At 38.1% G+C, this 12,542-nt stretch overlaps 1 protein-coding gene across 3 annotated transcripts in view; it reads right to left on the minus strand.

The window, feature by feature from the left end:
• Positions 1 to 3,338: 3,338 nt before the first annotated feature.
• Positions 3,339 to 12,542, minus strand: part of cUnh2orf76 (chromosome Un C2orf76 homolog) — a 30,757-nt gene continuing 21,553 nt past the window's right edge. For 2 of the 3 annotated variants that reach the window (XM_083923890.1, XM_083923889.1), the window contains 2 exons: positions 6,076 to 6,157; positions 3,339 to 3,680 (listed from right to left, as the gene is read on the minus strand). In XM_083923890.1, the coding sequence (XP_083780016.1) occupies positions 3,604 to 3,680; positions 6,076 to 6,157 (159 nt within the window). In that variant the 3' untranslated portion in view covers positions 3,339 to 3,603. The remainder of the gene's footprint in view (positions 3,681 to 6,075; positions 6,158 to 12,542) is intronic. The other variant, XM_083923891.1, reaches the window with a different exon arrangement.

Consider the following 12,542-nt stretch of genomic DNA (forward strand, 5'->3'; position numbering starts at 1 on the left):
ACCGCGACCACGCCCTCCTCCTAATGCTATTGGCTTACTCAAGGACTGATGCATGATGATCACAGTCGTTCATTAGGTGGCGTGGAAATGATAACCAATCACATCTCTAGAACTAAGGTGCGTAATCAATATTCTATGATAAGGAACCATTGTATCATATACAGGATCTATGATTTTAACATGCAGGCAGAAGAGGAACCTTAGTACAGAAGACAAGTTAACAGGCCACTCCTGTTATAGAGCAACAATATAGTACCCATAAATTACTTCTTAATATTTTTGTGTCAAATATTTGGAACAAATATAACAAATGTTGTCAAACTGTACAAACACGGGTAGCACTACAACTGCAACATAAACACTTTCACATAAATCTTACTATGCAAGGGCTGAGACTCATTCACACGTGAGAACACAAAGAACACTGCTGTATAACAATTAAAGTCACTCGCTAACACACACGCACGCACGCGCACACACACACAAACACACACACACACACACACACATACACAGAAAGCGGGAACATAAAATATAACAACTGTTGTATTACTTGCTGCTGTATCCAAAAGTCCAACAATGACTGTCTTCTGAAAGCAGACTTCAATGTTTCATTGCTAGACAGTTCTATTTGACCCTCCTACTCACCAGCAGTGAAATCCTTAGGCATTTCGGAGGTTTCGACGATGAACGGGTTTCTCATCCAGCTGTTCGATCCGGCCGTCACTGGGAACACTCACGGAATTGTCCTCCGAGCGAGACCAGGTGTGCCATGATGTTGTCTTTGGTCTTATCGAGGGTCAGGTCATTTTCTGAGAGAAAACTCTCCAAAGCAGGGAAAGCAGAAAAGTCCTCCTTAGCCGCGCCGTCAAATTCATGTCTGACGTAAACTTGCAAATTGGCCAAATCTGCAATGTCAGTTGTCTCATCTTATTGGATGGAATAATAGGGACTACTTTGAATGAATTTAATCAGTGTCTTTTTAACGTCATCTGCCATGGCCCCTACTCTTCGAGACACAGTGTCATTAGAGAGTGGCACCAAGTTGGTCAACCAACTGTTTGGCAGCATTCTCCCCACACATCCTCAAAGCAATTTCAGTCAAAAAACACATGATGCACTCATCTGTTTGGCCAATGGTAAACACAGCTGTTCGCCGATCGTATGTGGCTTACCGGCTTTTGCTATGCAGAGGCTGGCGTGGTAAGAGGCTTCTTGAGCTTTAGCCTCGGGTGTAGCACAGGATTGGATGTAGGTCTTGCACTGCTTTAGGTCGTCACGTTTCCTTAAAAAAAATCCACTGGTTTGTGTTAGAATAATTGTACATAAGGTAATCTTATATTTACTCCAATTACCTTTACATATAAATTAACCTTACTTGGTGTGTGTGTATAGCCAATTTGTGCAGAGTTGTTTTGCAGGTAGAAGAAATCAGATAAGCATGACTGCTGATGAGTCACCAAAGAGGTATCTGTGCAAAAACAGCTCATCTGTTTAAAGACAGAACATGTTTCAAGGACGAGCAACATGTGCCCCCTCTCCCTCAGAGATGTAACTCATGAAGATAATAAATTAAGCAACATGTGAAGAGTTGCAGTTGTGTGTCCAATCTCCCTTACAGCTATAACTCATATTGTAACTAGGGTCCAACGAAAGGAAATAAAAAGAAGGGCTCGGCAGAGTGTGTTTCAGAGCGGTAGGAGATTGTAACTGAACGCATCTCTGTCCGTTCTCCTTGCAAGTAAAACATATAACTGTTGTCTTTCTCTCTTTTGTTATGTTTTGGATGTTTTAGGTTGCTTGAACCTGACAGTTTGTCTTTCAGCAGGCCGAGTATTGTTGTAAGGTGCCGTTTAAGATGTGATGGTTTCATACTTTCATTGCTGAGAACCTTACCACATACCACATACTGTGGCCAGGGATCTTCTTCCTTTCTGCTCCAACTGAATTCAAGTTTGATATAATTTGAGTCATATCTCCTGGTTGTTTTATATTACATTTCAATGACCTAATATTCTCATTCAAATTTCTAAAAAAATGCCTGTTTTTTAATTAAAAAGTTATATAATTAAAATGCATTTAATAAAAAAATACTTATATACAATATACTTTGGAGCTTCCTTCCACGTACCACTAGAGGGAGCTCGCGTACCACAGTTTGAGAACCACTCTTAAGACCATGTTAAACTATCTCTGATTATATTATGTTTTAAACATTTTCATAATTGTCTGTGTATAAAAAGATCATTTGTTTGGAGTAAAGGAGTGAGTATTAACGGTCATTCATGTTTTTTTCATTGTTTCATGCTGTGAATATGTACGTAACACTATATTGACCAAACACCAACACCCAGGCCCACAAACACCCACGCACAATGAGTCTGACATACAAACACAAAGGCATGTCCAATGGAGAGGCAGTGCTTAAAGTCTGCACTATATCCAATTTAAAAAAAACATGTTTGGAGTGCAAATTTGCTCAGTGGTTTTAATACCTTTACAAAAAGTATAACTATGATGTTTAATATTAAACCTTTTCCTAAGAAGCCCATTCATAAATTGAAATTCCGGTGTAAAATCATCCCATGATCTTTTTCGGCAAATACACTTAAAAAAGCCACCGAGACAATTTTTCTTCGTGTAACAACTATTAACGGAGATATCCCGGAGAGTCGCAAACAGCAGTTAATGTAATGTAATGTGGCTAACACTGACTAGCTCTGGGCAGTACGGTGAAGGCATTAAAATGTCTTTTTAACCACTAATACTGCTCAAAATAACAATCCAAAAGGAAGGAGCCCATTGCTGCTTTGTTTTCTGTTTAGGGACTCTTCTCATGCTGCTGCAGAGGTATGCTGTTATTTTGAGCAGTATTAGTGGTTAAAAAAGACGTTTGAATGCCTTCACCGTACTGCCCCGAGCTAATCAATGTTATCTGCATTCAACTCCCCGGGATAACTCTGTTAATAGTTGTTACACAGAAAAAATTGTCTCCATGGCTTTTTTGAGTGTATTTGCCAAAAAATACCCTGTTATGATTCTACGCCGGAGATGCATTTTAAGCTTGGAGATGTGTCTCTTTGTGGCAGCTGCATCACATCAAACTTCTGGGATATAATCAGTGTGCCATGAACCTATGACACAAGTCTGTTCCATCTCACAGGACATAAGAGAAGGATATAGAAATCAGTTTGCTTTAAAGCTTGCCACCCTTTGAAGTTGTGTTCATTATACTGGAGGAGCAAGTTTGTTCAAATGTGATTTAGTCCCACAGAGAAACTGCCTTGGTAAAGCTTTGCTTATTGAGTCAAACTGAGCACAATAGCTGATGAATCTGTCAGAGAAATTTATTCAACACATTTCAGAACAACATTGGAAATGAATGGCGCTCACATCTACCAGATGAAGAAACAATGAAATAGAAATAAAAAGACATACCAGCATGGAGGATAATAAGCTTCAGTTTTAAAAACAAGCCCACAAATTAAAATTCTGATAGAAACATGATGCTGCCATTCTTTCCTATCCTTGCTGACATGCTTGACCTTTGACTTTTAGGAATCCCTCTGCTACAGTGGGTAAAATTAAAGTAAAATACTGTGGTCACCAAGCAGTTTTGGGATTTGCTTTATAGAGACCATAGTCTTCTTTCCTGAAGAACGCCACCTCTGTCTCATTTGCTGAAACAACAAGCACAAACATGTTAAAGTTAACACTGTGATAAAACAAACTATACTAACAGCAACAGATCATCGATATTAAACTCTTCTTTAACTCTCACTCTTAGACTTATTCCTCAGAAATGATTTTATTGGATCATTACAAGACATTCTGAAATTATATTATCACAATATACTTTTTCTCTATAAATAATTAGCACAGGCACATATGCCAGGTTAGAATTTGGGGAGATGTGTATTAAATTATGCCTCTAGAATATTGACATTTGACAACAAATGCAAATGTCAAGATGTATTGATATACTAATTATAAGAATATACAGCATAGATACATGGAACCAATTGTTGCACAGTGTTGAAGAGTTTCTTTCTCTCACTTTAAATTTATAGGACAAAAAAAGAGTTAAGGTTTTTTACAATGTAATTCCAAATGATTGCACTATGGTCGAATTGATATGTGAAATTATAAATGAATGTCTGAATATATTGAATGGAAGTCTAAAGTCCGAATATGAATTACCTCACCAGTATTATCTAGCCCTGCAACATAACGCATTTGCCAGTGTGTTAATCATGGATATCCTCATTACTTAGGATATACAGTGGGTATGGAAAGTATTCAGAGCCTCTTAAATGTCTCAATCTTTATTAATTTGCAGCCATTTTCCTAAAATCATGGAAGTTGATTTTTTTTTCTCATTAATGTACACACAGCATCCCATTTTGACGGAAAAACACACACTTGTAGAACTTTTTGTAAATGTATTAAAGAACAAAAAGTGAAATATTGAATGTCCATTAGTATTCAGAGCCTTTGCTCAGTATTGAGTAGAGCCACCTTTTGAGCTCATACAGCCAGGAGTCTTCTTGGGAATGATGCAACAAGGGGGGCGGGGGGGGTAAAACATACATGATTTTTCCCCATTATGCTATGTTGTGAGCAGGCCTAGTCTATCTGCTGAAATTGAGCCTAATATCTGCGTCTACCACCTCACATGCACGAGCGCTACGTTCATGTGCAAAATGTCCCGGTTTTAGGTTCAGGAAATATGGTCACCCTAATCTAACGTTAATTATAGCTCTTAGTATATCAATAAAGAATTATGGGTTGTCGTTCTGTATTTTATCCATATAATAATAATAATGGTACTCTGTCACTGAAATTACCTGAATGTTTACTGTGGCTATGGCAACAACAAGCTAACGTTTCAACAACAATAGGCCATAAAGATGTGTCCGGATAGGGACCGTACCAGCGAACGGAGCGGGACTGGTGATACAGTGACGTACTGTAGATTAACAGCCGTCCAACTTTGACAAAATAACTTATCACAACACATCAGTAACAGTTCTGTTAACCTGTTTGACTATTGCTATTGTAATAGGTTTTGTCCAGAAATGCTGGATTTCATGGTTTATTGTTGTTTGGAAGATTATAGCTAAGCTAATATAGGCTAAATGATACAGCTTCTGTGGCCTTAAATCTAATGTTAATTATGGCTCTTAGTATATCAATAAAGTATCACGGGTTGTCCTTCTGTATTTTATCCAGATAATAATGATAATAATAATAATAGTAATGGTACTCTCTCACTGACATTAACTGAATGTTTACCGTAGCTATGGCAACAACAATAAACCATAAAGATAGAATTCAGCACTTTTGGACAAAACCTATTACAACTCCCAACAGTCAAACCCCTCAGGACCTTAACCATGTGTTGTTACAAGTTCAAATATCAAAGAAGAAGCAGAAATCCCTCTCTGACACAGAACCGTCCTCACAGATGCTTTACTGTGGAAATGGAAACTCCCGGTCGAGGTATATGAACAAAACAGTTGTTTTTTCATTTTTCTCTTCTAGTGATTTTAATTTTTGTTATCATAATACATGGACCCAAAAGAATCACGGCCTGTAAAACAAAACACTGGAGGGCAAAAATAAAACACTATTTTTCTGATTTTGAATCTAATACATTTTCAACTTTTTTCTTGTGGATTTGCTAGTTTTTAAACTCGTAAGTTTTTTCTTGTATTTTCTCCCCCAGGTCCGTAATTATTATTCCTTTTTTTGTACTTGGCCCTAATACGCAATCGTAATTAGGAACCTAAAGTGCAGCAGAAATTATTTTGTAAACTTGGCCTGATCTGTGCCTTGGCACGATTCTGTCTGACCTCTGGAAGGCTCTGAATACTTGGGTCACGTCATATTTCACTTTTTGTTCTTTAATACATTTGCAAACATTTCTGTCAAATGGGGTGCTGTGTATACATTAATTAAGAAAAAAATCAACTTACATAATTTTGGCAAATGGCTGCAAATGAACTATTTAAGAGTGAAACATTTGAGGGGCTCTGAATACTTTCTGCACCCACTGTTTATATAAACTCTTACCAATGCCAGCAGCTCTTAGGGTTTGGCCATCGTGCAGAATGAGCTTTTCATCATCCTCTAAACTCATCACCAACTCATTAGTCTGCCATAAAAACAAACAACAACACTTAAATGGCAACATGGGCTTTCAAAGGACCACTTCCAAAACTGTTCCAAAACAGCAATGACCACCAATTCCAAAACTGTGTGCATTTGTCAAATATCAGTCAGAATGAAAACATTTAGCTACTCTAGACTGTTATACATACAGTGTTCCATGGTTTCTAACACTGAAATATGGCAACTTGTTCAGTTGTCAATGTACAGATGATTTCCAGCTCATTCCGTGGAGATCCAATATCCTACTTATTTTAGCTCGACCAAAAAGAACTCATGGTATGGGTGTAAATGTGTCTCATCAGATTCTGAAATTAAAAAGTCACTGAATTTCAAACACTGAATATTTATGCGCTGAAATTATGTATCTGCATGTTTTACCTCTGAATTTAACTCAACTATTTTTCAATGTTCATAAATTCAACGTAAAAGAATTCAACATTAAAAAATGCAACATTAAAAAAATCAACGTAAAAAATTCAGCGTACAAAAATTCAACATGCCAAATTCAGCTACAAAATTCAATGTTAACATCCCGGGACCGAAGGAAGAGCAATCGGTCAAGATCTGGAGCGTGCATCAAGCAACAAGAGCGAGCGGGAGTTGCCTGACACCAATGCGGGAAGTCGACTAGCATGGTGACACACTTTAGCCATGTCCAAGAATCACGGGGCTTCGGTGAGTGTATTAACTCTTCTTTATGCCATTAGCGTGGTTTGTTTCTGTAAGATTCAGTAATAGACAATTACTGACATTTGTACATTAACAGACTTTACTGGACATAAACTTTGCTTGAGTTAAGTGAGATGACGTTCGTTTTTTTCCCCATTCTCTAAATGGCGTTTCTATTGAAAGTATCCCAGTGGCTGACATTTGTTTGTCTTAAAAATACTACTCAGAATCAGAATCAGAATCAGGTTTATTGCCAAGTAATTTGCATTACAAGGAATGCGCCTTGATTTGACGGTGCTTACATGGAAACAGACATAAACATAAGCATAAAAATAAACCTAAGGATAATAAATTATTAACCATAAAAATAGAAAGTGTATACATATATGTATTTACACACTGTCCTTGGCAGAAGCAGCAGGACCAGACAGTGATGGAGAAGGTGAGCATGGACTCAATGATGGCAGTGTAGAAGTGGACCAGCATTGTTTGTGGTAGGTTAAACTTCTTAAACTGCCTCAAGAAGTACATCCTCTGCTGTGCCTTCTTGATGAGGGAGCTGATGTTCACCTCCCACCTGAGGTCCTGGGAGATGATGGTGCCCAGGAAGCGGTAGGACTCAACAGTGTCCACTGGGGAGTCTGGCAGGATGGCGGGGGAGGGTGGGGCTGCGCTCTTCCTGAAGTCTACTATCATCTCCACTGTTTTGGAAGCATTGAGCTCCAGGTTGTTCTCCCTGCTCCAGGTCGCCAGGTGGTCAATCTCCCACCTGTAGGCAGACTCATCCAAACCAGAGATGAGTCAGATGAGGGTGGTGTCGTCTGCAAACTTCAGGAGTTTGACAGGCTGGTGACTGGAGGTGCAGTTGTTGGTGTACAAGGAGAAGAGCAGGGGAGAAAGAACGCAACGTTGGGGGGAGCCGTAGCCGATCGGCCTGGTGTCCGAGGTGTGCTTTCCCAGCCTCACGTGCTGCCTCCTGGCTGTCAGGAAGTCTACAATCCACTGGCAGGTGGAGGCCGGCACGTTGAGTTTTGAAAGCTTGTCCTGAAGGAGAGTTCCGACGACTCTGTTAAATACAGAGCTGAAGTCCACAAACAGGATTCTGACGTAGGATCCTGGGGAGTCCAGGTGCTGGAGGATAAAGTGGATACTGCATTTATTGTTGATATAGCAGTGATTATTGTGTGCATTCTAAAAAGGACTTGTACTGTACTGCTCATTTTCTTCTGCGGACAGTCTCTTCTTAAAGCCTAAAAAGCTTTTGGTAGCGCTTATATATATTTTCTACATATTTATAGTAGGCTACATGACTTAACAACCGATAATTGTGAGTCTTGGTTGATATCCAGAAAAACTGAGACAGATTAGGCTTGGCTGCTAAGCTCATGGTCCCTATAGCCAAGCTAGGTATATTAAGATATTGCCTGTCTGATTGTCTTAAAAATCATGTATATTATACTTTTTTTTGTGATTACAGGGTAACGTTGGTCAGGGTGATATTGTTGAGTCAGCAAGGCGATTATTGGACTTAATAACCTCTTTTGAGAGACAACTTGGAGCAAGTGTCACAAATCGAGATATGAGGTTAGTATTAAACTGCAATGCATGTATGGCTTACTTTTACTTATACATTCTATACATGTTGATGACTGGGCCTAATATGTATTTTCTGTTCTAATCCTGCAATCCTGTTAAATGTTCGGAAACTGTGAGCAAAGCATAAGCCGGAGTCAAATTCTCTGTATGCCCAACATACTTAGCAATAAACCTGATTCTGATTCTGATTCTGATTCTGAACAGAGGCAGGGACGTGAAAATGAGAGTCCAGCCCTTCAACCAGAAAGAGCTTTGCTTCAAATGGAAATGACTAGGTAAAGAAAAAAAATGCTATTTTAAATGCAAATCTATGTATACATACTTTGTCATGCTGTCAATTTATACAGTCAAAATTCCACGTTACCTACAGTAAGTAATGATAGACATAGAATATTGTAGCATTATCTGCTTCTTACTAATATTGCAGACATCAAATTCTAAGTGTTTTTCTTGTGACTACTTAGTAAAATATATAAAGTCCTGTTTTCCTTAAGGCTAATGTGAAATTTATATAAGAAAAGTTTAAAAAAAATGACCATAGGATTCAAAGGTCTAAATCATTGCCTGTAACCCTTTACTGTAACCTGATGAGAATATGCAGTAGAATCCCAAGTTGTTGTTCATCTATGTCACGCAAGAGCCTTTTTGTCAACCTTTTTATGTAGAAAGAAAGAAATTGCTAGTTTATCTTATAACACTCTTATTTTCTACAGGTCCTACCCAGTTATTTTTACCAAGGGCAGAGGAAAGAGGCGCTTTCCTGCAGCAAACCTTGTTCCTGCTAAGAAAGCTAAACAGCTTGAAGTGGCCTTCTATTTGCTGACGGAGAGCAGGAGCAAATAGTCCATATGCAGGCAGAATTGGGCCGTAGGACTGCTCATCTAGATGAGAGCACAACGCATGAAGAGGTAGTAATACGCATTTACTTATTTAGTCTTTCTTGTAATTTAATATGCTGTGAAGTTTATGAAAAACAATTCCATTAATTGATTGTGGGCACACATCACATAAGTTATTTTGTAGATCCAAATATACAGTAATGTTTGCTCAAGTGACATGGACAAAACTGTGGGTTACCTCTGGTCCTTTAAAGTTCTAATCTGTAAATTATAATCTGTAAGAACTGATTTACGTTACATTGTGATTATGCACATGGAGCAATGAATATGAACCTGGAAAGTGCAAAATCCTAAAACCAAAGTGGATTTACATTTGTGTTCAATAATGTATATTGATTATCTAATGCTCTTAAATATATATCATATATTTAAAACAATGTTGAAATTTTGCAATCTAATTTTCATCTGCAATGTTTTCCACAGCTGGATTGGGTAGCCGCAAACTCTCTGTTGTGGCTCCTGAAGATAGTGGCTTTTCAGGCAGGATCTTGAAGGCTACAAGTCGTGGGACTAAATATCTGTATATAGCCCCAATTCAAGAAGAACTTAACACAAATCCCCTACCACTCAATGATGAAGCATTCAGGAGCATGCCAAACCCGCTTGTCAGAAGTGTGGAGTAGCAGTTCTCCTACCACTCCTGACAGAACACATCAAGTCTTGTGATGTCATTGATGTTGACGATAACCTGACTAATGTGGATAGCTAGATTTTAGATTTTTAGATTTTATTATATAGCATTCAGAAACCTTTTGTTTTAAAATAACGTTGTGGTTTGTAACTTTAATTACATGATTTTGAGGCACACGCTTCAGCCTGCGGGGAAAGGTATCCATTTACTTGTTCATGTTTTTTTCTCTCAAAAACAATTGTCGTATTCTTTGTGCAAGTGTAACACAAAAGGATTTTTATGTGGCTAGTGCAGGGAATGAAGTGAGGCATGAAAGTACTTTCAGTCAGGAAGAGCGAGCAGCAATACCTGAACCATCTGCAACAGATAGAGATGGTAGGTGTTGATGCTTAGGGTTAGCAGTGACATAGTAAAGTTAAAGAAGGTAACAGTGTTACAGTGCAATACAAATTAGCATGTAGTATGGCCTAGTATGGCCTACTCTTGATGTATACCATGAATTGTGTACCCTAAAAAGCTACCATGGAATGAGGCAGAGCAGTCATTAAATATTGCAACAATTTTAAGTAAAAGACTTTGCTGTCTCAGCAAAATCTTCATAGCATACCATTATTAACTCACATTCATTGATGTGATAATGGGAATGAATTTGCCACTGTTAGACACTTTATGCCAAAGTAAGAAGTTTAAGTTTAAGTTTTTTTTTCTAGCTGTACAGCCAAGCACGAATAATGAAACAGCCACATTTATTTATTTTCTTATCAGGCTGGTTAACTATCAGTGACCCTGCCAAGGCCATATCTCAGTGTGTGGATAGTTGTCTCTGTATTCATGAAATGGAGAGTCCCTTACTTCTAAGCAAGGACATAAGAAGAAGTCCAGCTGAACAGGACATGGCCCTTATATCCTTTTACAAGCGACCCAATGTGGAATGGGGACGACCCCTGAATTGCAGACTTGAAGGTTCCAAGTATTCCCTTTAAATTTATTTTGTCAAACCGTACCTTGTGTTACAGGAGATACTGCTATTAGCCAGGGTGTAACTTGCTTTTTTTTCTCAACATGCATGGCAAAGCTGAAGTCTGGATTTTGCAACAATTTTGGTATGTATGTTAGGAGAATGGCATCCTTGTTAGTGATGTTGTTTGTTTATTTTAACCAGCATATTAAATATTTATTTTCTCCGTTAAAATAAAGATTATTTTAAATAACTATACAAGTTTATCATATCTTAGTTGGTTTCCTGAAAGTTCAAAGGATTCTACCAGATGTATAAAGCCTTTACTGTTGAGAACTGGAGTCTCCTGTAGAAACTATGTTGTTGTTGTTATTTAATGTCTTGAACAGCAAACACCAATGTAACACAGCTTTTTGAAGAAGAGCCTGGACATTAAGTCCCCTCAGCCTCTCATTTTCTGGTTGAAAGTGACATGTTCATGGTGGCTGGGAGAACGGTAGGCCACTCTTTCCTTCATGGAGGACCATGCCTGTCTGGACTCAGCCCTGCTGTTGTCCATGTTCTACTTGGTGGTAGTCCTGAAACTGTCACCGATCAATTCAATTTTATTTATAGTGCCAAATCATAACAAAAGTTATCTCAGGACAGTTACACTGGAGGATTGTTCAGACCTGAACATAAGAGAAACAGTCAGGCTTGTATGTTTATTTAAAGTTATTTATTGAGTGTTCTTTTTTATGAACAGTGCACTGTGCATCAATTGTCCTTGATGCGTGATGTTTCTGTATGTAGTATTAAAAAAAAATCCTGACACTATAAATGCCAGAAATCTGTATACTGTGTTATATTCAGTACTTTTTTAGAAGTGCACATAGTATCTGACATTACTCAACCTTTTATCTCATAACAGCTTATTTTGCCTCTGTCTTAAAGCTTGAAGGGGAATCCACACTGTCAGAGAAGGAAGCAGGAAGTGTCCGGGAATTGGCCTATGCCTGGGACCTCCCACCCCTTTTTGAGAAGAACAGGAGATGGATTTTTGAGAAGCTTCTGATCCATGCTGTGAGTGAATGTTTAAGAAACAGACAAGTTTGTTTGTTTTTAATCATCTGAGTGATGTGCACATTGCCAAGTTTATCTGTCTGCCAACATTAGTTGCATTGTTTCTGGTTAATTTACAAGGAAACAAAATGTCACGGTTGATGATGTAAAATGTATCACTTCCTACTGTATGTGCCAAATAATTTTCCTGGAAACATAAAATAAGGTGGGTGGTCAGTAACAAATGCAAATGGGGCTCATCAGTGAAGACAGTATCATATTACTTCATTCGCTGTTGGATATAAATATAACAAATGTATATAAATGGTATTTTTCTTGAAAATAATCTTTTTCTAATCTTTTACTTTGAGAATGCTTAAAGATGAGGAATGTTATGGGCTGGACCCTTTGTCATGTTACTATGTTACTAAGAGGGAGCTGAGAATATCAGCCCTGAGGTCAATTTTTATTACTCTGATCTTGTAGTGTTTGTATTATTTCTAATTATATTTTTGTCAATTACTTATAATTACAGTTCATACCTGGTCAGCATCTATTATAGTCCATTAGTCCA

The sequence above is a fragment of the Echiichthys vipera genome (assembly GCF_963691815.1).
Source record: "Echiichthys vipera genome assembly, chromosome: 12".
Classification (NCBI taxonomy): Eukaryota; Metazoa; Chordata; class Actinopteri; order Perciformes; family Trachinidae; genus Echiichthys; species Echiichthys vipera.